The sequence below is a fragment of the Haemorhous mexicanus genome, chromosome 13, assembly GCF_027477595.1.
Source record: "Haemorhous mexicanus isolate bHaeMex1 chromosome 13, bHaeMex1.pri, whole genome shotgun sequence".
NCBI lineage: Eukaryota > Metazoa > Chordata > Aves > Passeriformes > Fringillidae > Haemorhous > Haemorhous mexicanus.
Genome location: NC_082353.1, coordinates 20,106,132 through 20,131,498, shown reverse-complemented (window position 1 = coordinate 20,131,498; position 25,367 = coordinate 20,106,132). Strand labels below are relative to the sequence as shown.

Below are 25,367 nucleotides of genomic sequence, written 5' to 3'. Positions count from 1 at the left end.
TTAAAAAGCCACATAAAATGTTACAAATGTTTGTGGCTTGTGGAGCTGCTGGCGAGCGGAAGAGTCCCGCACCTGCCATCCACCCCCTCAGGGAGCGGGGCCACTCCCGGGGCCGGCTGAGGCATCCCCGGGAAGTGCCGTGAGGGGAGCGCGGTTGCTGAAGGCGGTCCGGTTCCCTCCACGCTCACTCGTGGCAAACTGGGAAAAAAATACTGAAGAGACTGAAGCAAGAAATTATTTTAAAAACCCACATAAAATGTTATAAATGTTTGTGGCTTGTGGAGCCACCGGCGGGCGGAAGAGCCCCGCACCTGCCGTCCCCCACCCTGAGGGAACGCGGCTGCTCCCCCCGCCGCGGGCTGGCAGCAACCTGTTGGTGCGGGCGCTGCCGGGCGGCGGGAGGAGCCCCTCGGAGGGGCGGCCGGGCCGCTGACAAAGGCGGAGCAGCGGCAGCCCAGGGCCGCCTCCGGCAGCGGGGCCCGGCGGGCAGCGCGGGGCTGGGGCCGGGGCGCTCACACAAGATGGCGGTGGGGCGGCGGGTGAGCGCGCTCCCCTCGTAGATGCGGCCGCCGCGGCCCCTGCTCCCGGCGCCCGGCGGGGCTTACATGGCGCTGGAGGACCTGCTGCTTTGTCTCTGCTTCTCCGCCCTCGCCGTCCTAGCCGTGCAAGGTGGGTGAGAAGGGAGAGGAGGGAGGGAAGGGGTCGGTGCCCCCCAGCCCGCGGGTGGCCGCGGTGCCACCTGCCCTCACATGGGTAGCGGGCGGTTCCGCGGGATGCGCTCCCTGGCCGGTCACCCGCTGTACCAGCCCTCCTTCCCCTTTTAGTGGCCATTTACCCCAGTCGTCCTTTCTCCCCTAAGTGGCCGTCCTGTCTCTCCGTGGCCATTCCCCCCCTCTCCCCATCCCCTTCTTTCTTCCAAGTCGGACGATAGCGGTGCTTGTGGCCCATGCCTAGATGCTTCCTTTGGAGTCATCATCTGGGGGGTGACATTGGGAGTGACACCCTCACACTTTGAGGGTGACACTCCCCACAAGAACTCCTGTCAGTGTGTGGGCTGGGGGGGACAGCAGACCAGCAGCAGCAGCAGCATTCCACGGCCTCTGCCTGGAGAGTGGGAAGTTTCCACCAGAGGGACAGGGCTGTGCCAGGGTAGTGGGGAATGAAGAGCCTGTCCGGCACAGGGTGGCCCAGAGCAGGCCCAGGTGTCCAGCAAGGCCATGGAGGAGCCCTTCGCCTCCCTTGCCCTGCTCCCGCTGGCATGGGACATACGGGTAGGCAGATGTCCCGTTGGTCAAGGAAGTGACCCAGGAATAGCCACGCTCCTCACGCTTGTGTTTTGCAATGGTTACGCAAACGGCGCCGTGCGAGGGCACACGTACGCAGCCACCAGGCGTGTTGGTGGCTTTCTGTGGTTGCCATCGAAGTTGGCATTGAGGGTCAGCTAAACTGTCAGACCTTGGGGTGTGGGGTTCCTTCTCTGTGTGTGCACAACCCACAAAAGGTTTTGTTCTCATCCCTGAGAAGGGTTTGGAAAGGTACAGGTTGGCAGAACTGCACCAAAAAATGTGAGCGTGTGCCAGGGACTTGCTCTTGTTTAAAATCCCCCCTAAACCGCGTATTGTGATGGAGGAGCCATCCCCATGTCATTGTACATTTTTATTCCTTTTATGATGCATTCAGGTTCAGCAGAGCATAATAACAGCACGTGGATGGCTGCAGGGTTGTTTTTCTTTTCTTTCTTTTTCCTCAGAACACTGTGAGCTCCCGTTAGGGGTAGGTTATGATTCAACATAGGTGCAGCTTTATGGTGACTGTTGTGGAAGTGAATAACGGTCCATGTGAATGGCCCATTGGCACCAGTGAGCGTTGGTTTTCCTAGATGGGTGGCAGGCTGTGATCCCACCAGCAGTCGAACTAGTAGGCTGTACTAAGTGGGAGCCATGTCTCCTGTGTGTTTGAACAAACAGCTAAGTGGATCCCAAGGCTTGTAATGGAGAGCAGTGATTTAAAAAGAAAAATAAAAAACCAAAAAATGGGGGTGGTGGAGTGGATGTTGTTTTTCCAAACCCACTTCAACAAGAAACTTCAGATACTTTGCGAGAATTTGCAATTGAGGCTTCTTGGTGTTTCTTGCAAGCAGTTAGGCAACTAGTGAAAATTGTTGCTGTTTGTTTTCTAACAATGGGACACATCTTGTATAGCGAGGTAGTGAGTACATCTGCATGGTCCTTGGACGTGCTGCTGGGTACGTGTGGATGTGCCTTCCAACAGGTGGGTTTGATTCTGAAAAGAAAAACATGGACTTGTTTCAATCTGAAATTAATTTGGCAGAGAGTTGAAATGGTTTTGGGAAAGTCTGTGTTTGATCCCAAAGCCACATGTGTTTTGATCCAGAGTTCAAGCCTTGCTGGGTATGAAGTAGGAGAGAAGTAGAATGGAAAACCTTCCCCCCCTCTGGACTTGATGGAAGCAGTGCCAGTGTACACTTGCTGGGGATGTGATCCAGTGTTTTTGAAAGCTTTCTGCTGTCTGACTTTGAGCCTGTTTTCCCTTCAGTAGCAGGAAAGGGGTTTAAGGAAAAAAAACAAGCCCTAAACAACCCCTTTTCAGTTGACTCCATCAAGGGGGCTGTGCTGGTTCCTTTCCTTGGGGCTCTCTGCAGGGGACGTGTTGGTGGGAAGTGCGCGGAGCTTTCCATGCAAGGGATAAGCTGAAATCCATCTGGTTTTGTGTAGTTGGGTTTTGTGGTTGAGTTCTCTTGCTATTTCCTTTTTCGACACCACCTCACTTGAGTTGTGATTTGTTTTATCCTTCCTGTCGCGTTCGCCTTGGCGGCTTGACCCCGCAGCCGCTGCCTGCCGTGAGAGCCTGTGCCGGGGAAGTCGGCGTTCCCATTGTTAGGAATCGCGTGTCCCTGCTGCTGCGGCCGCCTGCGCTTAGCAGGATGTCACCTGCCTGCGGGTCCGCCGGCCCTGTGACCGTGGTGTTGCGGTGTCCCCGGCATGGGCGGTGCAGGGGGCGAATGTTTCCTATGGCCCCAAGAAACGGGACGCGCTGACAGTGCCAAACGCGGTGCACACAGCGCTGGCGAGGCTTCACCTGTATCCCGTTTCCAGGGGCAGCGTTCTCGTTCCGGAGCTTGGAGCTCGCTGCCGTTGTGCCAGGCAGGGGCTGCTCTAGCGTGGGGAATGCTTTTGCTGGCATTTCTCTGTTTCTCTTCAAGTGTGTGAAGCTGAAGGAGAAATTGCTCAGGCTTAATTCTGGTTTTGTCTCTCCTGTTTTCCTTTTTTTCTTTTTTTTTTTTTGTTTTGTGCCTTCACTGCCTTGAAGTCCAAAGTGAAGCAGAACGGGCTCATTTTTGGGCATATCCCCCTCTTTTGCAGCAGACTTTCTCCTGGCAGCTGCAGCAGATTTGATCTGCTGTGAGGGCCCCGTGGGGGTGGGTGACTTCTGGTCGTATGTGAGGCAGTTCAGAGTGGTGCAAGTAAGAATTGGAAAAGAAAATATTTGGCAATCTGCCTTTCCCTGGGGATGAAAAGAGATTATTTTCCCTGCATGTAGCCTGATTTGGAGATGGAGGCAGCTTCTGTGGGACAACACAGGTGTCTCTGCACTGGGAGCACCTGAGTTTGCAAAGCGCTGGGGTGGGCTATAGCGTACAGGATGTCTCCTGAGCACCCACTGTGATCCTGGACCAGTTACTTCATCTGCTCTGGCAACCTCCTGGCACACTTCAGCCAAATGCAGAGATGCTTCTCTCTCTGTCAAAGGTGAGGATGAAATCCATCAATAAGTATTCAGCACATACATGATCTTTTTCACTCTAGTGCACAGCTATCCTGAGGGCAGTACGCTGTGCTGTCCCACGGGTTTGTGACTCCTGATACCATATTGCTTGCCGGATGATTTGAATTCTTACCTCCCTTGGAGCTGCTTTTCCAAAGGCTGGCTCTTCTCCCAGGGAAAAAATCCAGGTGCTTGTGAAACAGTCTGGGCATTTGCAGTATAAGAGATGCTGCTTGCACGATTTACATGCTCCTCTCCTGGTTAAATGGCTTCAAGGCCATTAAGCCTAGTCATGGTTATATAATTAAGATGGGAATTAATATTTAATCTGATTGTAATTTGTTGCTGGAATCCATCCCAAACTGTATTTCTGCATGAGGTGAGTAGGTACCTGAGGGAAAACTGAGGCCAGTGTTACATACAGGGTATTTTTTGCGTGGACACTGGGAATTACAGGTCTGCCTTTGGTGACAGAGAAGCCCCAACCTTTACAAACCCTGAGTGATCATAGTTATTTTGTTATCAGTAGGAAGCAAATGTTTGTTTTATAGTCAGCTGTAATACTAGAGAGGGGATATGGTAAATCCTTGTTATCAGTACTTGCCAAGTGCGTGTTGGGCCAAAATCAACTCTGGTGCAATTTCGTTAGTTTCTGGAGAACTGTATCTATTTGCCTACAGTATCTTTAGCTGGTTTTTGAAGGTGAAGAGGTGTAATTATCTCATTCAGTTGTCTGTCCATCTCCCTTTTCTTTTTCCCAGTAATTCCTGGAGCTGCTGGTCAGTCATAACTAGTTTGGACTAGTTTGGAGAATTCAGAGTTTTTGAAAATAAGTGACCAAGTAGAGGAGGGAGATGCAGTTTCTGCATGGACTGGAGGACAGGGACTGGAAAGCCCACTTGTGGAGGAACCTGAGTGCCTCAATGGCAGGAAGAGCTTTGAGCAGATTGTGAACCATTTTTGGGTGGGACTGGGCAATCCACTCTTGAGACACAAAACTGCAGAAATCACAATCTCAAGTCTGTGTATTCCCTTGTTTATTTCTGAAGTCTTTTCTGCTGTAAAACATGACTTACGATTACATCAACATACTTATTATGGGGTTTGGTGTCTGTTTTGCTTTCCTCTCTTTTTTTGGGGAAGCACTTCAAAACACTGGATTTGGAGCTGCTGTGACTTTGGTTCTCTCATTGTCTTTGTGTTGGTCACTTGCTGTCTCTGCCTCAGTCTCCCCACTTGTTCCCCCTGAGCAGAGGATGCTGTTACACACTGTAAACATGAAGAACATCATCACTCTAAGTACCCTTCTTGCATTTATTAAATCCCTTGAGTAAGTGGCCTCCAAGTGCTGCTTGCGCTTTTGTGACTTAACAGCTTGCTGGTGAGAGGATCTAAAACTGAATCTGCCACATTCATAGAAAGCAGCATTAGCTGTGTTCTCACAAGCCTTTCTAGAGCTGCCAAACCCTCCACCAGACATGGGGGGGGAAGTCTGAAGAGCTTCTTCTAATTTGTCTGACTATCGCTAGTATGCTGAAGTCATCCTTGAAACACCATTGAATTTCCTAATTCTGAAGAGTAATGGTGGCTTCAAGGAAGAGGAAGAGCTGGTCAGTGTTTCCTTGCAGGAGGGTAAAAATCTGCTGGAGTTGCAGCTGCTGAGAAGGGAAATTCCATGGGAGAGCCAAACCAGGTGTCTGTCTGACAGGGTCCTGTTTGCAGGTGTCGGGACACTCTGTGGGTGTGTAGGTCTTGGAGCTTCTCCCTTGGACATGTTTTTGTTCGTGTCCCTGATGCCCATTGCTGTCTCTGTTTGAGTCAGATCCCCTCCTGCTCCTAATCCATGTGATCCTGCTGTTGTGATACGGGCTTGCTTTATCTGAGAAGTCCAGCAGCTGCCATGTCTTATCTCCATGGGTAATAAACATACTTTGTGGTGGTTATGATAAGCAATTACTGTGTTCCAGGGAAACTTTCGTATCAGACGTTCTCAAATTATTTAAAAATCTTTATCAGCATTTTAAACACAATTGCCTGTTATTGCCTTATGAAATTCAGCTGAGCTATGGAATACCTGGTTTATTCTATCTTTTCTTGTTTTTTTCATGTTTTAATCATTTTACCAGATCTTTCATGGAGTTCTTGAGGACAGGTCATTAATATTAAAGTGTGTTAATGAAATGTGAGCATCGTCAAGGTTTGCTCTCAGTTCAGATTGGTGGGAGAATTAAAATCTAGCATGTGAAGCATTGCATTTGTGCTCAGTCTGCTGTGGCTCTTTCCCTTGTTCCAACAGACTTCCCTGGTCTCATTTCCTGCTCAGATCTTTAAACCACATTCCCTTTGGAGTTGGGATGGCTTAGCACCTTGTTAAATGTAAGACTTTGGGAAATTAAACAGTTAAAATGGTGCTGGGATGGCAGAGCTTGGTGGAGCAAACCTGGGATGTAGAAGTGATGCCAGGCTGGAAGCAGGGGTGTGATAAAGTCCTTTGTCTGTTTCACTGTGTGCTGGGAAATGTGCATCCTTGATCGTTTCTAAATTGACTGTCAATAGATGATCAAGTTAATTGGTGTGACCAAAAGGTCACACTTAATGAAATGGATTTCCCATGCCCTGTCAATGCACTGGGAGTTTTGGCAAAATCTGACTGTCCATGCACTCAGGGCTTTGATAAATCTTCTTTTTTCAGAAGCATCATCAGTGATTACAGGTTCCAAAATTACCTCAGGTTTTGCACTTAAGGCAGGACTGTCCTCTCTGTGGCTCTTGGCTGGCTGTTGGGTACAGCTGCAGAATGGGTACATGTATTTTCCAGACAAAAGTGGAATTTTCCCTGATATTAAAACTAGTCAGGAGTTCACAGATTATTTTTTTCTGCGAATGTGAGAAGACTTTTATGTTCTTTTGGAAATCTTTGTCTCTTTTTAGCTGATGGTCTAGTGAAAATGTTCTCTTGCCTTTCTGGGGTTATCTGTGCTGCTTTAAAGGGTTGATGACCATAGTCCTCCTAATTATATACACCCAGAGGGACTGAGCCTGTTTGAACCCATTTCTGTGCTCGTGCAGTCCCACCTGTCTGTCTGTCTGTCTGTGGCAAAGCCTTGAAAGAGCTTGTAGCAAAGGGACTGGGAGCTTTTCATGGAAAGGAAAACCAAACCAAGGGCTGGGGAGGGCAGAGAATTAGCAGGTGTTCAGGCTGATGTTGGGGGGGTCAGCATGTGGTTTGGGGATGGGACCTGCCCCTGTGTGGGAGATAATGGGCTTGTTGGAGGTTATCTTCAGCAGAGAGGTCCAGAGTGTGGTGTGGGGTAGAAGAGCTGGGGCTGCTGGCTTAGCTCCATTGTTTTTCTGTTTGATAGGTATTTCCTGTTGATACAGAGGCTAGGGCAGCCCTGCTGTTGGAGAATTCAGGCTGTGACAGGAGGGTGATCATATCCTCCATGGGTCTGTGTGGCTTGCTAAGACACTTCTGAAGGCACTTTGTGTTGTTCCATAGCAAGGCACCTTGGCAAAATACCATCAGATAAGATAAAAGGGGAGAAAGAATCCCAGGATCTGATCCAACACCAGCTCCTTTGCTGGGTTGGCAAAAATTGTTTAGATTTTTCCTCCCAAGAATGGTTTTGTAAACATAATACTGCCTATTAGCCATGTAAATTACTGTCATTGGTGGCAATTGTGATGGAAAGATAAGTATCTTGAAACTCTGGTTTGATTTACCCCTCCTGTTCCCCCAGCTTGCTAACCAGTTGTTTGTGTCAGTGCTGATTGCGGCTTTTGTCAGAGAAATCAAAATATTGATCAAATTTATTTAGCTCTATGTTCCCTAGGTCACAGTAAATGTAACTTTTCTTTCTTTTCCTTTGTGCTTTTTTTCTCTGTACTGAAAACAAAAGGAACTGTTTCTCAAGAAGATGAGCCATACGTTTCCAAAGTCAAAAGTCATCCACTTGAAGAGGGTCCTTAGGAGCAGGCTTCCTATCTGGAGGCTCTCCTCAAGAGTCTGTCAGTGGAAAATCTGGCAAGCAGCATTACCACAAGTACTATTGTGGATTTTCTTTACATGCAAAGTGGGGAGAGATAGAAGTTTCTCCCAGCTGCTGGCAGAGAAGAGCTTCCCATTTACTGCATGCTTATGGCTGCTGCCAGGATTTGCTGTTTAGCAGCAGAGAAGTTAAGTGAGGGGTGAAAGGCTTCAGCAACACTTCAGCATCCGGGCACGAGGCTGAGCTGTCAGATCATTCTTTGTTTTTAATACCAGGGCAAACACTTGGGATAGTTCAGTATGTTTAAGGCAAGCAGTATATTGTGCTGCTTTCTTGTGTAGTGTTGCAAGCTGAGACGTTTCTTGTTCCAGGTTTAATGGTTGTGCTTGAAAAAGAGCATCTCTTAAAAAAAGCAACACCCACTTCTGACTTAAACATTTGCTGTGGATGCTTGTCCATCACAGCCCCTCGGGAGGCTCAGTTACGTGCACCTTCAGTTTGAGTTCACCCAGCTGGGGTTTATATGGGTGTGTGAAGACAGATCCTGGTATGAAGAGCCTCCCTGGGAGGATGTGTACACTCACTGAATTTCCTGATAACCTGCTCTTTACTGAGCTGAGTACATGCAGGTCCTTGAGTCTTTCACCTGTTTTCCATCCATAATCTCAGCCTGCTATAGTAACAGTAGTAAGTAAGCCCTGCTTTTCTCAGCAGTCAGGTGTTTGCTCTGCTGGGGAAGTCTTTTACTGCTTCAGTTCAGAGCCTGACTTCTTGGATCTGGACTGTGCAGATCCCTAGGGCACCAGTTCCCCCCAGCTCAGTTCAGAGCTGCCATTCAGTTCAGACAACCAGTGCTGGATGTGGCTTTCCAGATGTGATGGGATCAGAGCCAGCTAAAGGAAAAGTAAGGAAACCTTCATCTCCCAGAGTGTCTCTTTGCAGTGTGGCTGAGCGGTTGCTGAGGCAGATTTGGGATGTTGCAGGAGGAGGCTCACATGCAGGAAACCAGAGGAAGCATCAGGATGGGGCCCATCTGTGCAACTTCCATTTAGATTTTAAACAGAAGGGCTAAGTTGGTATTTAGTATGTGGTATGTGCAGACCTGTAAATGAAAATTCCTGAGTACTTTTTTGTGTATTTTAAAGTTTGTGAGGTTTAAAAAAATGCTGCCCTCATAGGGAGTCTTGTCACCAGAAACTTGTTGGACTGCAAATTTGACAGAACTAATTTTTATAGCATTTTCTAAGCTGAACTAATTGTGTATTTTGGAAGGAGGAAGACAACAATGTGGATGTGTTTTTATATAGATTTCATTTAAAAAGGTGACTTGGATTATCCTGCAAGTTAGCTGAGCAATGTAAAAGTTTCTGCTGGAAAATGCAAGTGATTATAGGCTGGTGAGTAACAAATAATCCTTGGCCAATATGAGTTGGGCTCAATTAATGCTAATCCCTGCTCAACAGTAGTAACAGTTGGATAAAGGAGATTTTGCAAGGCTGTTGTTGATCTGAATGTGAGAATGATCACACAGCCTTCCCTGAAATAAAACTAGCTCTCTGGAAGAGACATCATTCTCATCATGTGTTTCTAACACTAGAGAAGGAGCTATTCAAAGTGGCCCAAAATTGCCTGGTTATGAAGATGAGGATTTCTCCTGTGCTTGTGTTAATGTGCTTAGGCATAATGGGCCTTGTTAAAGGGGGAGCAGCAGAAATTAGTCTAGATTGATGGAAATAAATCTGCTTTTAGTAATAAATGAGTTTGGATTCCTTGGTCTAAAACAGCCACCATCTATAGTGTTCCTCTAGCATTTGGATGCACAGAGGCAAAACTCTCTTCACTGTTGAGAAAAGTGGGTGATCTGGGGTGTTTTTATTGAAATCTCAGTGTAAGTCTAGATGTTGTTTTTAGATGTGTTTTGGTGAGGTAAGCAGAAGCCCAGAGACAGCAGGGGCAAGCATCACATCCAAGCCTGGACCCCCATTGATCCAGAAGGGCCCCAAAGTGGTGTGACAGTCCCCACAGGAATTCTGCTCGGATACTGTGTGTCGAAAGCGTGTCCTTCACCATTTGGAAGCATACCCGGGCCTTTTACTGCTTTGTCCTCAAACTGTCAGTTTCAGCTGGCTGCAGCTTTGGAAAACAGAAAGATTTATGTGCTCTGAAGAGAAACTTTCGCTGACGGTGGGTAAATGCACTGGAGATGCTGGAAAGTTAAACAGCTAAGTAGGTGTGAGGCATTTTTGAAGTAGGTTGTGAAATATATTTTCCTCCTGTTGTTATGATAGATGTAAGTTTAAGTTTGGAAATGGGAGGGCAGATTTCCACACATTCTGACCCTCAGTCCTAACCATGTTCAAAAATTTGTGCTGCTAGTTGTTTTCCTCCACCTTTAGGTGCATCCTTGTAGCTGCAGATATGGCCATCATGTTGCTATTTTTCCTAATACAACCCCTGAGCTGTAAAAGTCACTTTGCTCTTTCAATAATAACTGAGTTTCCTGATCACAACCAGATACTGCCTTTTCAAACAGGACTAGGTAAGAAGTTAAGCCAGGAGGATTAAAGTCCCAAGGTGGTCAAGTCCTTGGTAAGATCAGGCCTGTCTAGCTGTGGGCACCCTTTTGACTTAACAGTTTATCATCTCCCATTTTATTATTTTCTCTGTCAAACCTGCCCTTTTATCTGCTATTGTCTCAGCAAGGCTGGCTGGCTGCATTGATAACATACCTGTGGGGTTAGGTGATAACAGAAAGAAGCAGAGCAGGTCTAGATAAAGCAGGGGTGGTCCACACCCATGGAGGGAGCTGGTGTCAGACACGGCAGCTGTAGCCAGGCAGTGAAGCCCAGATGTGTTTTGTGACTTCCTGAAGGACATGTGGTGGGTGGTGACAAGGCCACTGGACAGGCTGGTGCTGTGTCAGGACTGCCCAACACTGTCTGTTCCCTGCAAAATTAACTCCTGCCCTAAGCCTCCCTCACCTTTGCCTTGTGTTCCTGTGCTGTGTGGGTGGTGTGCGTGTCCTTGTGTCCTCCCAGGGAGGTGACACCACTCTTGGGGCAATGCAGGCTTGCAGTGACAGTTGTCTGCAGTGAGCTATTAAAATGTACTTTTCCATTAGTTCTCTTCGTTGCTGTTCTGAATTGTCTTTTCTTCCCCTGTGTGCTGGCTCATTATTTCTTATTAATTCATGGTTTGCGCAATTACCTGGGAAATGCAGGAGAGTTGGCAGGAATTTGACAAGCCTGACTTTTCTTCTTGGAAGTAGATGACTTTTTTCTAATGCAGCATGGGAGGGTTTGTTCTTGTCCTCTCTGAGTGACAAGTTGCACATCTAGGTCTTTCCACAGGGGCTTTGCAGGACAGGTTGGCTGTTTGCAGAGAAAGCAGAAGGAGCAGGGAAAGGGTCTGCATGTGTATTGTGTACCTGGTAGGATTGAAACCAGAGCTGTTCTTTGACATTCTGTAGCTGCTCTGCATTTATGGCACTTTACACCCTGCCCTGAAGACACACTCCAGTCCTGAACTGCAGCCTATCAAGAGTGAACAAGGAAGGCTCTTTGCTTAACTTTAAAAGACAGAATTGTACCATAAATAGTTCTAAATACATGCCAGGGGATTTTGTTTGTTGTGAAAACTCTCAGCTCAGTCTGAGGAGTGCGTGTGTCTTGGGTTGTCACTGAAGTGACACCCCTGAAGAAGGGTTCTTTGCCCCTTTTTTTTGGACACAGTATTTCAGGTAGGAACAGAGATGTGATATGGTCCCTTTCTGCCATCACACAGCAAGATAAGAGGGCTGTCACTGATTAAAATGCAGCAGTTTGTCTGCTTGTACCTTGTGTTTTACTGGCAAAATCTGTTCTGCCCCTGGTTTTCCTGTATGAATGCTCCTCTTTTTCAAGTGTTGTATTCATGCATTGACTTCCCAGCTGCTAGAAAGGACCTCTTCTTGATGGAAGCTGGACTAAGCTGTTTCCTGGTTTCACAGCTAGACTTCAGACTGTTGGTAGAGAAGGAGCTTTACCTGCCCTCCTCCTTCCATTTTTATTTTCAGGTGAACTGCAAAATCTCATTACCCATGGCAGTGGTAGGGCTTTGAAGATTTCTGACCTAATTATCTCCTTTGCACTGCGAGTAGCAGTAAAATCCGTGTGCTTTCAGGGGGACTTTGCTGTTGTGGCAGCTATGCAGCCGTGGGAGAAAAAGGCCTCGTGAAAGGGCTCCTGCAGAGGGTTTGCTTCCCACAGTGCAGGCTGGCTCGGGCTGCCTGCACATTCCCAGCTGAACAGGTGCTTTCCTGCAAGACCTGGATGGGGTGAATGAGGTATAACTGAGAAGTTCCCACGTTCTGGACTCCATCTGAGGCCCCTTCAAATGCCTTTTTTTGGGTAATGTTCATGAAGGTCCAGCTCAGAAGGGGCTGGACCATTGTCTGTGGAGGGGTTGCTTGGTTGTGGCATGATGTGTAATCAAGAAAGTGGTGGGTTAAATAATATAGCAAATTTCAGAGGTGTGTGAGAGCTGTGAAAGAGCCATATATTTGCACATAGTTTCTGAGACTCTCTTAAAGTCATGTCTCTGTATTTATGCCTGGATATAGGAAATCTTCTGCTGTTGGAATAAAACTGATCAAAATATTAACTCTAGCTATTCCCACCCTGCAACTTTAGTGAAGTGTTGCTACATCCCTTGTGGGCAAGGAACTTGTGAGGTAGATGTGGTCTAAGTAACACTAAACTGTGTAGCAAGAAGGCAAGAAAAAGGAGTGTGGGAATATTTGGTGCCTTGATCATCAGTTGAAGGCAGAGGGATGAGAAAGATCTTTGAAGATTAATATCTTTGATCTTTAAGATGATGAAAAATTCACAAACATTAGAGTATGCTCCATCCTGGTATAATTTCTTGTGTCTTTTTGGGTCAGTAGCTCTGTGCTTCCTGTACCTAATGGAAACAGTAAAAACCATGGCTAAAAAGGATCAGGGTGATAGTTTGTTTTCAGGTGCTACAGGTAGCTGTCCCTGAGGGGTCTGTAAGAGCTGTTTTCTCTGATCGCCTCTCTGAGCTGTTGTTCAGAGTCATTTTCCAAGTTTCTGTGTGGTTTTGGCTCAGTGGGAGGCAGCGGATCAGTTCCTGTGGCAAAATTGGGATCTGTCACAAAAGCTTGGCAAAATGCTGGTTCCCCCTGGCACGATGTAAGGCTCTGAGTGAACCCTCCCAGTACTGATCTGTTGTGAAGCCAACCAGTCTCTCCAAGGCTATTGCTTATTCCTAGCAACTCTCCCTGTGGCTTGTGTAGCCAGACCACTGATTGCTGAGTAAAACGAGTGTGCAAAGTCAAGTAATACTTGTACATCTTGAGTATTGCTTTCCCTTTCTGTGGTTCCAGATAGCAGCTGGGAGAAAGTTGGTTTGGAAAACAAAGCTGTTAGGAACTGTTTGTTTAGACACAAGGCAAAATGAAAGTGAAAAACATAATCTGTCTGTCCCCCTCCGCCTCCCACCTTCTTTTTGTTTAAAATGTCCACATGCTATTTACTTTCAATAAACAAAAGATGTTTCTTATAAGCTGGTGTTTACTAGTAGGGGTATGTGATTTATTAGAAAACAGAAATCCCTTCTCATGCCTATGTTTTCAAACTGGAGTAAGAGTTCATAATTTTATAGACCTTTCAAGAACAGATTTTCTAAAGCAAACAGTGAAGAACTGTTAAATTATAGCCATGTAAAAGAACAGTGTAATAATGTGATTGCTCAGTAGTAATGGCTTTATTATTCTGTAACAAATAGGAGTGGTTTGGGCTGCTGGGAGATAACGTGGCTTTTCTGAGATAGCTTTGGATCTGATTCAGAGGACAAGCCCATTTTAGATTTTTCTTTTCCTCATGTTAAGGAGATATGGAGTATATGGGTATTCCCTTACCCCAGCTTTCTTCCAGGATCAGGGAAGCTGCAGCTTCCAGAGAAGCAATTCAGAGATTCTCTCTAGAACCTGAGAGCCAGCTGAGTGTCACACTGTCCCTCTGAGTTAGACAGGGTGTCACTCCACCAGCATTTGCTTAGGGTGTCTTTGTAACTTGTTGTCTCTTTAGAGGGAGTGGGAGAGTGATGCGTTCTCCCCAGAACCTTGGATGATGGGGGCAGTGTCCAGGCTTCTTCTCAGGCCTGTCTGAAGTCACAAGCCATGCAGGACTCCGAGGCAGTGCAGTGTTCAGGCCAGGGCTTTGGGAATGAGCTGTGGCATGAGCAGAAATGTCCTTGCAGTGCCTGCCACTGTCATGTCTGGATCCTGTTTGTACCTCATCTACTCCTTGCTTCTCACATGAAGCTTGAATGAGTTGGGTGCCGGATGCCTGGCCTTGCCTGTCTTCCATGTGTCTTGTCACCTCGGGATGTTGATGATGTTGCAAATGTCCGTGCTCCCTCGTGCAGCTCTGCCAGCTGTGGCTGTGTCAGTCATTTTGTCACTGCAGGTAGTGAGTGCCAGGCACAAGAGGCTGGGTGGTCTCAGCTGGAGCTCCTGCTTTCTCCAGCCTTGCAGTTCCCTTGTGTGTGAGGATGCCTGCCTGGAGCCTGGGTGGGATCCCTGACAGATGCATGCATGGTGCCCTGGCCCGTCTCCAGCTCCCAGTCATTGCAGTGACCTCTGCTGAGACACGTGTGTTGAAAGGGACCCATCTCCTGTCTTTATTCCTTCTTTCTTTCTTTCTTTCTTGTTTATTCCTTTCTTTCTTCTGGTTCTCAACTTTTACCTGGTAGATTAGGCTTATTTTTGGCTGCTCTACACATGTGCCTGCTGGAAAACCTTGTAACAGCTTACTTGGGCTCTTGGACAAAATTATCTGTGCAAAGAGAGCCGTGGCTTGTAATGAAATAGCTTTACAGTGACATAATTTTAGTGCTGCAGTGTGTCTCTGCTGGTTTTCAGGTTATTCCTGGGCTAAAAATATGGCTCATTAAGACTTTTGTAACAGGATGCAACCATATTTTAAAGATATACCTGTGTGTTATTTCAAAGGGTTTTAACTGATACTGCATTTGGAGACCTACTTTGTAGGATCTTTTGTCTGAAGTGGAAATGAGGAAAGGATTAAGTGTGTGTGTTTCTGATGGTGAAGATGTGGTGCTGGCATGGAAGGCTGGGAGGGCTTGGGAGCTGCACTGGTGCCTGGTGCAGACTGATCAAAGCCACTGGACCAGCTACTTCCATTTCTGGTCTTCCCTGCCCCCAGACAACAAGACAGTCAGAACTGTATGGAAAAGAGTTTTACCACCTATTTCATTTGAAGCTGGATGCACTTGAGATGTGTTGAACAAATGGACAGTAGCCTTTCTTCTCTCTGGGGACAGCTTTTACATGGATGGGAAGCTACAGATGGGGCCCAAGGCAGAAATGCAAATAGGCAGGGCTGTGATACGAAGCATTTGGCAGCATCGCAGGCTTAAAAGCTTCGTCCCCACGGCTGCTTGATCCTGCTTTCTCAGTTGTGCTGACACAGCTGGTTGTGGGCTGTACTGTGAACTGTGTGAGTGGAGCTTTGACCTCAAAACTGTGGGATTAGGGCCTTTGCTGCTGGCACCGTGAAGCTGGCCCAGCCCGGGCCATCCCAGAGCTGCTGTTGAGAAGCCCTCAGAGAGGTACTCGCTGTGGTTACAGCTTTGCAGAGAAGAGCAGCAACGAGCACAAACAGCTAATTAGTTTTTATAACCCTCTTTTGTTTGCTTTTGAAGACACGAGTCCTTCGTTTCTTGCCTGGCTCCTGTTCACTGTGGTGACAATGTCAGCTCGGCTGTGAGAAGCTCAGGTTACGCGAGGAGAGTTCAGACAGGTTTGGTTTCAGTGCAGGTCTTGTCCCTGAACTGTTCCAGCACTTTCCTGACAGGAGGCAATCGGCGTCAGAACAGGTCTGGCCCTGAGACTGTGAAAAAAAAAAAGTTTGAGGGGCAGATCTCCCCCAGTAATGAGTTCAGTGGTGGGCTGACTGTTTTTTGTAGATGTAAAGGTCAGATCTGTTGCCTGGGTTATGTAGAAAGGTTTTGTTCTGGAACAGCCTGCTCCTGATGAACTCCCATCTCTGCTGAGCTGCCAGGCACTGCTCTAAACAGTGTTTTTCCTACATTTTCCTAATCGGTGAATGTTGGAGAGATACTTTTTCCTAAATATTCCATTGTTGCGTGTTGAAGAATTTATTTTTTAGGTATGCTTATTTAAGGTTTTGAAGTATTGAGTTCATATCAGCAACTTGGACAGCTTTAAACCCCCCTAGTTTTGAGCCTGCCCTACTTGGAGTTTGGTTTTAATCACAAGTTTTAACAAATTGAGTCTATTGAAAATATTCTCAGTGAAACACCCTATTTTTTTTTCTCAGAAGCCGTTAGCTGTCTTCAAGAAACAATATTTTAATTGAAGCCATGATAAAAGCAGAGCGGCAGTGGTTGTTGTAAAGCCTAATTTATTAAACAGCCTTGTTTTTAATGCAAAAAAATCTGTAAAGAAAAAAAAAAAGCTATGCGCTTTAAAACTGTCAAAATAAAACCTACAACTTTGAAGTCTTAAAATACTTTGGGAAATGCTGAATGTTTTTGACTGGTTATATGGAACAGCTGAACTGACTTAACTGGAACAAAATTAGAGGAACAAAGAGGTTTTGTTTCCAGAGTGTATTCTTTGCCCTTTGACAGCGCTGTCTGGCTCACACTCTGAGTTAGATACACGGAGCAGGTCGCTGTCAGCTTCCCCCCCCTCTTTGGTTAGACTTTCCACATAGGCAACCCCACTGGAACAACAATAACATTCTTACAAAAGAGCAAAAATTACAGGAAGATTCAGAGGCAAGGACAGAATCTGAACCTGCCGTTACTGTTGGGTTGGTTTTTTTTGAAGGAGCCCTAGTCTCATATTGATGGTGCCACATGTCAGTGCTGAGTTTGGGGGTACCTTGGGCTAGCAGGGCTTTTTCTGGCTGGTGATTGATGTTGCATCCCACACAGCATGGTCTTGAAGTAAGAGACTTGTTTTCCATGGAAGATGCTCTGAAGATCTCCCAGTGAACTCTTCTCATGTACCCAGCAGCTGTCATCACCAAAAGGGTGGGAGGCTGTGCACAGGGGGTATCCCTGGCTTGGTACTGGCACTCTGGCTCTGGGAGGTGCTCATGTGCTCTGTTCTTCTGTCATTCCAGGCTATTTGCCTGAAAACAGCCTCTCAGAAAAGTCTGTCTTCTGTTAAGGAAGGGCAGACAGCAGGACGAGATGAGCAGCTGAGAAACAGGGCTCTTATTTCCATGCAAATATCCTATAAAGAACAAAAGAGGGGAAGAAAAGTGTTCAGAGGTGGGGTCTGCCAGCAGAAAGGCTTCAGAGTTATTTTCCATGAGTAGCATCAAATCCATGTGAATGTAATTTTTACACTGTTGTTGCTGTGGGTCTCATGGGTGAGTCACAGATGCTGCTTTTGTTTTGGACTTCTGGAGGGCTAAATCCTCCTCTCTGTGGGAATTTTGCTGCTGAATTCACTACCATAGTATTAGGGCTTTTAGGATCTGGTGCTGAAATGAGTTACCTCTAGTTCCCAAATCTCAGCTTATACAGGAGGTAGGATGCAAATGAACACAAGAGGTGCCTTGTGTGCCCCTGGGTGTACCAGAGTGTCTGGCTCTGAGGATGCCGAGGGCACGTTTCAGTGACTGTAGGACTGCCCTGTGGTTTCTTTCCCAGTGCATGGCAGAGTGCTTACTTCCCTTTCCATGGCACCTGAGCAGGCTGGGAAGGTGTCAGAGGGTGTGAAGCCCTTCGTGCCAGCTAAGACCACTAGGAAAACAGTATTGTGAGCAGCAGCCTCAGCCTTGCTGGAGTTGACTTTGAAGGTCTTGGGGAGGAGCTGGACTGGAGATAGAGACAGCCCTGTGATGTGCTCGAATTGATGTGTCAATGGCAAAGAGCTCTTGGGGACTTGCTGCCATTCACCGCAGCAGGAGCTGGGGTGATTTAAGACTTGGCTGCTCAGAGCTCCCTGTAGTCGAGGGAACCAGATTGATAACAAAGGCAACAGGAGTAAATGTACATCTGCCTCTTCCATCACTGCCCCCAGCAAGGCAGAAACCTCCCTTTATCAGCATTCATGTCCTTTTCAGCTATGGGTATTGAGTTGAGTTGCAAGCCAGTTCAATGCTGGAGCAGATGCACACTGAATTTAGTAGCTTGCTTAGAAATAAGTATCAGCAAGATGTCAGAGAGGTTAGGCTCATTATGAGATCTCATTAATTCTGTGAAATACCCTGTAGAGAATATATTAATATTCTTATTCTGTTGACATATATTAACATATATAATAGTTGTATAATTGTTACTAATAATTATGATAATAATAAGCTTCTACCGGTAGACAAGTCAAAATGGATATTCAGAAGTCTCTGTAGGTACTTCTAACCCACAGTTCATGGACAGAGGTGCTGATGCCTACAGTGTGGTGAGAAGTGGCAGTTCCTCTACCTGCTCCTGCATGGGAGTAATGTCAGCCTGGAGGCCAGATTTCACAGGTACGGTTGCTGTTTGTGCTGCTTGGTGGGGTCAGGCAGTTTGGGTTGGGATGTTGCTATGCTCTTGGCTGGAAATTACTGTCCCTACCCAGACATTTGCTGCCATTCAGCAGAAACACTTGAATTTGATGTGCCTGCTCTTGTGCCATTGCAGTGGTGCAAAAGCAAAAGTCACCCTCAGCCTAAAATATTGGTTTGCAGAAGCCCATTCTGCTTTGCCCTGCAAAGAGATCACTGTCAGTGACAGTCTCATCCAGGGGTCTCCTTTCTTACAAACTCCAGGCTTTTCAGATCACTGCCCTGGATGAGATAAAGGTCTTGGCTGTGTGTGTTATGTGTGCATAGTTGCTACCCTACTAGGCCACATCTTGCCATTAGTTCTAACAGAAAACCAGAGGGTGCCCTGATTTTTAAATCATTAAAAGAACTCAAAGACACATGGATCTTGAAAGGTTCTGGATTAAAATGTGTTCTTCTGTTTTCTTAAACATAAGACCTGCTAACAAGCGCATGGAGACCCACAGCGATTACAATTCAAAGCTTGGTTCAAAGGGTAAAGCTCTTCTTGATTTATTGGAGAACATTACTCTGTGGCATATCTGAAAGCCAGATACAGGGTGACGAACCAGCAGGATTATGGCAAAGCAGTAATATTCAGGATTGTCCAAAGAAATATTAACTTTTCCAGTCAGCTTTTACTGATGCAAATTGCCACCCGCTGTGTTGCAATAAAGAGCAGAAATAACTAAAAATGAAATGCTGACTCGTAAAGGGGAGTCATCTAAAGTGCTTTGTGTTGCAAGATTTCATGAAAATGGTTTTGAAATGTTCTGCTGCATTTACCTTACAGAGAGGCCAGTTGTGCCAGCTGGCAGGTGCTCTCAGCAGTGCATCATCCTGGAGCTGTTCAGGGTGGAGCCTGGGCGCTGGAACATCCCGTCCAGCTCGCAGGGGTCAAAACAGGATTGTTCCCACTAGTGCCTTTTTTTCTTTTTCCTTTTTTTTAAATAAATAAATGTTAAAAGGTTTTGTCCAGTGCAGGTATAAAAGTCTCCAGCTTGGTTTCGGTCTCTTTTTTCTGGGCAACAGTTCCAAATCACTCCCTTCCCTGGCAGGGGGATGGCTCTCTAAAGTACATCTTAGGGTTCCTGGTCTTTAGGATCAATGCAAGTTGTGTTCAGTGAAGGTCTCTTTCATTAAGTTCATATTATACAATATAAAGGCCGTTTTTCTTCCTAGTGTGACCCCATTGCTCTGTGTTGTAGGTAGCTTGCATCCTGGTACCCAGTGTTACAGTTCCTGTTTCCTTTTTGAATTGCTCTTTCCGCTGCTCCCATTGTTAATCCTTACCTGCTCTGGGTTTTTGTGGTATGTTGGAGCTTTCTTTTTTTTTTTTTTTTTTTTTCAGTAGCCTGCTTGAAAGTTCTTCAAAGTGTTCTTTACAGCAGACATTTTGGGCTTGATTTTTTTTTAATGTTTGTAAAGCATCCAGTACAGTTTTGCAAGCCCATCCCAAGCTAAGCACTACAGCCTATAGGCCTTGTCCTGCTAAAGCTTAGAGGTTATGATTTCCCTGAGTTTTGCCAAGACTCTGCTGGGCTGGGTACAAAAGGTGAATTCAGACACCACACCCTGCTTCTCTAGAACTTTGTTTCCAGCTTCAATACTTGTGTTCTCTCCTTTCAGTCTAATTAAACCCCGCTGTAACAAATGCTGTGAAGCCAGCTGCCATGCTTTGGCAGGTAGCAAGCACAGGGCAGCAAAACCTCCAGCTAATCCATCCATGCTATGAAGTCATAAGAATCTTGTTAATTTTTAAAAAGCCCTTGATGCCCACTAATCCAAATCAATTTTAATTTCTTTCATAAAGTCATGCTTCCATTTAAGCTTCAGCTAAGAATTACAGCTAATTTGTTCGATTTTATAACAGTATAATTGAAAAAGTGATTTTAATGTCCTGGCAACCATATTCCCTTTCTTTGGTTGTTAATGAAAGAATCCATTAAAGTTAAATGATTTGGGCACAGATTCAAGTTGAATCGCCTGAATATTCTAGGGGAGTGTTTCTGACCATCTGCTGCTCTGTCATTGGCGTTTGTGTTGTAAATGGGACTGAGAGAAGGACTTCACAGGTCTTGTTCAAACCATTAAGCGTAAAATATCATTTTAATTTTCTGATCTCAGGGTAAATAGTGGAAATACTCAGGAGAGTTGGGACTGCTCTGATCTGTGGGATCCTGCACTCACAAATATCGCTGCTGAGCAGTGCTCCCACATCCTTTCCAGGGGATCTTGTGGCTGTTTGTATTGATTACAGTACATCGTTCAGCAGCAGGTTGTAAGTTCCTTTTAATGACAGGCAAGACAACTGGAAGTGGAGCCTGTGAAGGGGAAAGCACACGTGATGGAGAAGTGTTTTTCCTGCTGCCTCAAGTCACACTCGCCGTTTCCGTCTGGCTGCGATAGGAGCGGTGCGTCCTAGGGAGGGTTGGTGAGCATGAACAGACGCAACTAATAAATTACAGCAGCTGTTGTCACTCCTGCCTCCTTTGCAGAGAGCCAGGGTGGGCGAGCTGGGGCTCTGGGGCTGAGCTGGCACTCCAAGCACAAGCCTTGTACACCCAAGCAGGGGCAGAGTCAAAGGGCTTCTGTCCTTTCTCTGTAACGTACTCTTCCTCTTTCCTTTGCTGCTGAGCTTTTTTGTTGTCCTTGGTGACATGCAACACGCCTGACATGCTGGGAAGCAAGATGGACAGTGAACCAGGCCATGAAATTCAGTGGTGGTGCCCCTGACTCTCACTGGACGTGGATGAGTCTTTGGGTGCACCATAAAAGCTGGAAGTGTGCCTGTCTTGCAACGTGAAAAAAAAAAAAAAGATTACAGGTGCTGTGTTTCTTTTGAAATTGTGAAGTATAGCCCAAGTTTCTGGAGATCTTTAAAATGAGGGAGAAGCAGGATGGGTTCTTTCTGCTTGCTCCACAGCCATACACTGCATTTTGTGTGTACAATTTTGAGTTACAAAGGCTAAAGAATTGTCTGGTAGAGAGGACAGGATGTATTAGCTGGGAAGTTTGGCTGCTGGATTCAGACTTGGAGTGGGGACACTGTTTCATTCCTCTTCAACTTTTCCCAAGGTTTAGCATTGGGTATGCTGCCTTTTTTTCTTTTTTTTTTTTTTTTTTTTTAAATACTGTCGGATGGTGAGAACTTGACTGATAAAATATTCACTGTTGGAACTGAACATATTTCAATTTAATGTATTTATATTTGTATCTTTGGAATATGCAAAGCCATTAACCCAGGGGGAAAGAGCTACAAAACTTAAACTGTAGCCCACAGGTGAAAGATTTTTGTGTATTTATTTGGCAATATTAGTTTCTGGTTAAGTGACTGTTCCCAAGAGGGATGATACTGAAGCTTGTATCATATTGCATACTTTTAGCTTTCGCAGGCATGAAGAGATGAAAGTATATCCTAAAAGTATGCTAAACTGAAACAGTTGAAGTATAAAAATAGGTAATGTTGTAACAGGAGATCTTCTTTCAGACTCCTCTGTGTCCTTTGCAGATAAAGTGTATGTATGATGAAGTAAAATCAGGAACTTGTGCATCTTGCAAAAGCAAAATAGCTGTTTCCTTTCCAACATCAGTGAAAAATGCAGGAAGTCGTTATGTGTTTAAACGGGTGTTGGTGAGATCATGCAAATCCAAGGCAGTTGTTTTAGTCTACAAATCTCAGGCTTATTCAGCCTGGACCCTCAGCAGCACAATTACAGTCACTGCAGCAAATGGGCCTTCTGATGTTAACACCAGCAGATAACAAAAATAGCATTTAATAACTTTCATTAGAGTTAGTGTTTCTAGGGCTTTGGGGCTTTGCTCTTTCAAACCATTTACATAATTTGCAGGTACAAGCTGCTGTGCCAGACTGTCCATCTGATTCTCTCTCTGATCAGAGCATATTAATGCACTTGTTTGATGGTCTGTTACCAATAATTACCTTGGATTGCATTAGGAGCATTTCCAGCATTGCAGCTGGTCTGTATTTTTCACTAAGTGTATTTCAGGGCCCAATTACAGGACTGTGATGTGTTATTGTTCCAGTGCACTTGTTCAAGCTTGTAATTTTAATGTGCCTCCACACTGTAAATCTCTGAATGCAAACCCAGGGCTCTGTCCTGAGTTCCCCATGAGTCATGTGCTTGCAGCAGCTTCTGCAGGGATCATCTCAGCTGTTCCTTATTGGCCTCATAAGAAGGGAAAGGTGAGGGCCAGGAGATGGATATTGCCTTGAAGATGTTTGTAGAGCAAAGCCTGAGGTTTGGTGTTCTATGTTGTGGGTGTGGAGTGGCTGGGAAAGGCACAGGAACAGCTCCATCCTCCTGGATCAGGCAATGTGGGGATTGTGGAGAGGCTTTCAGGGATTTTAGTGTTTAAGTCACTTTGAGCATCTTTCAGTGCAAGGGAGGCTCACATTTATGTTGTTCTACATGGGGCACCTCTCCCTGTTCCACTGTGAGACACCTTGGGGAGAAGACCTGAAAAAGGCCGAGTTTAGCAAAACTGGATTTTGAAATTCTAGGCTTCCTTTGCCTTCAGAAACCCTTCTGGGGTCAGAGGGGAGAAATGTAAACACTTAACCTTTGTGAAAGTCAAGCACTTTACTGTTATAATTGCCATTGACAATTCAACACAATGAATAAATTATTACTGCTATTGATTTGTTTCATCTTTCTGGACCATTTGTTACAGGGGATACATCAGAATAACACACGTCTCAATGAGAAGGAACTCAATCTTGAAAGCTGGTGTGGTGTTTGTTCCTATCTGTTAGGCATCATCTGTAGACAGATATTCGTGCAAATCTGATGCTTCTGTGGAAGCAGGAGAGCACTTAGTCCTTTCTAGAAATCAGCTGGCATTTTACTAGGCTGGAGTTTCCAGGGCTGTGTGGGTTGGTGGCTTTCACAGTCTTGGGTGGCTGAAATGAACTGAAATGACTTCAGTGTTAGGAGCATCTTCAAAAATACTTCCATGCAGACCTTTTCAGCTGTTCTTTTTCCTTGGTGTGTTCCTTGGTGTATGTTGCATTTATACACAAAGGTATTCACTTCCCCATGTGAAAAAAATTAATTCAATCCCAGCCCAAACCAGCACATCTGTTTACTGTAATTACAGCTTTAGATGATATTCTTTCCAGGTATGGCCCATAAACAGTGTTGCATGTGTTTTAGATGTTTCTTTCATGCCATCCCTTCTGCTCTTTAGTTTTGAACTGGGGATTTGAACAGGACAAAGACCAGAGGCTCATGCCCAGCATTGTTCTTTGGGAAGAGTTGCATGCTCCAGCTTTCCCTGCCAGTGCTCATCCTGGGTCTGGATGTGCCAGGACTTGAAGAGCACCAATGTGCACTCAGGTCCGAGCTGGGGGGTGACCAGGACACTGTGCATACACCATGGCTGCAGCTAGATGTGTGCAGGGTGTGAGGGGATTGCTCTTGGCACGGCCTCCTACCCGACCCCTTGATGTGGGGACAATGTGACACTCTCCGCATGCTGCCTCTTGCTGCCTGCAGTGCTGGGCTGGCACCCAGCTGCTCATGAAAGGCTGGGATCAGCTTAGTGACAGGGGATGATCTGAGAGTCCCTTGCTGCCAGCTGGATAAATACTCCTGCAGCAGTGGGAGATGCTGCATTATTAAATAAACCATCCAGGTTGCTTATATGCAGAATTAGGATAAGGTTGGCTTCCCACCGGTGAGCGCTGCTCAGCACTGGAACTGCTCTGCTGTGCCTGGATATCAAGTGTTAATAAAATGGTCTTTTCAGCAGCTCTGGAGATTAGTTTTAGGAGCCTTCTGTTCCAGAGAGGCTTAATGGGTGTTGAAGGTGTAACTTTCTTATTCCTGTTGCTATTACAAGGTGGAAAGTTCCAGTAACATGTGGTAACTAAGTAGGGAATGTAGGGATCTTGACCCTTCTGTCTCACAGGCCTCCTTATGGTATAGTGGAAGAATGTTTTCTATTTTATTGTGCCATGGGGAGGCTGAACAAGTGATGCACAAGGGGATTTAGGTGTCCAGCTCCTCTTTCAGCCTCCCATTCTGTAGAGATCATGGGAGTGGGGTGCTCCAAGCCCAGAGCTCCTCTGGTTCTGCCCAGTGCTGGTGTTGCTGAGCACCCAGCATGCAGACTGTCGGAGACCTTCGTCCAGATTTCTTTCTGGGTCACCACTTCCCAAGTGCAATTGCCCTAAAAACAGACTGAGACCAAGCTATTGACTTGTAATTGTCAATGCATAAAGTTTCCAAGAAGAAAGAGAGCTTTGTGTGGCTTTAATGGGGACACACTGAAGGATAGTCACTCTTTGAATTAGACAATGGGAACGTAAAGATTTTCTACAGCTCCTAAGAGCCTCTGAAGAGCATCAGCAGAAGGTTACATTAAGCAGAACAATGGCACAGTAGTTGGCTTGCTGAGAGGTAGGAAAACCCTTTGGAAGGAGTAACTTCACTTTTTTTCAGTGCTGTTCACTCCCAATTAAATAAGATTAATTGTGCTGTTGAGTTCCAGGAGTTCAACGTCCAAAATAAATACATAAATTAAGGCAGGCGACAGTGCAGGGGCTCAAATGCAGTTTGAATTCCTGCCACCTCCTGTGGGATGTGGAGGAGAGAGAGGAGCCCTTTCCTCTTACTGCCTGATATCCCACAGAACACACACGACGACCGAGCACTCTGCTTTCCTTGCCTGAGCCACTTCCTTGCTCCTGGGAAGGTTTTCTTTGGCTGGATCTCTGCAAGGTGCACAAGCCAGTTTCAAAGTGCCAGATGTGTGTGGAATAGGAAACGTGCTGGCCGGGCTCCAGGCTGTGGGGACCTGCAGCACAGCAGCAGCTCCCCAGGAAAATCTCCGGCTGCCAAGAACTAGAAGTGATGTCAGCTCTGGAAGTGTGTCAGATTAGAAACCCTTGTACTTTGCTCCCTGTGAAGTATTAATCTCCCAAGGCCTGTGCCGTAATGGGTCCTGTCTGGCTTGGCTCAGCTCTCTTTGTTTT

The 25,367-nt window shown here is 46.1% G+C and overlaps 1 protein-coding gene across 1 annotated transcript in view; it reads left to right on the top strand.

The window, feature by feature from the left end:
* Positions 1-512: 512 nt before the first annotated feature.
* IGDCC4 (immunoglobulin superfamily DCC subclass member 4) overlaps positions 513-25,367 on the top strand; it is an 87,870-nt gene continuing 63,015 nt past the window's right edge. Inside the window, exon 1 of the mRNA XM_059858687.1 lies at positions 513-669. Coding sequence (XP_059714670.1) covers positions 561-669 — 109 coding nt within the window. The 5' untranslated portion in view covers positions 513-560. The remainder of the gene's footprint in view (positions 670-25,367) is intronic.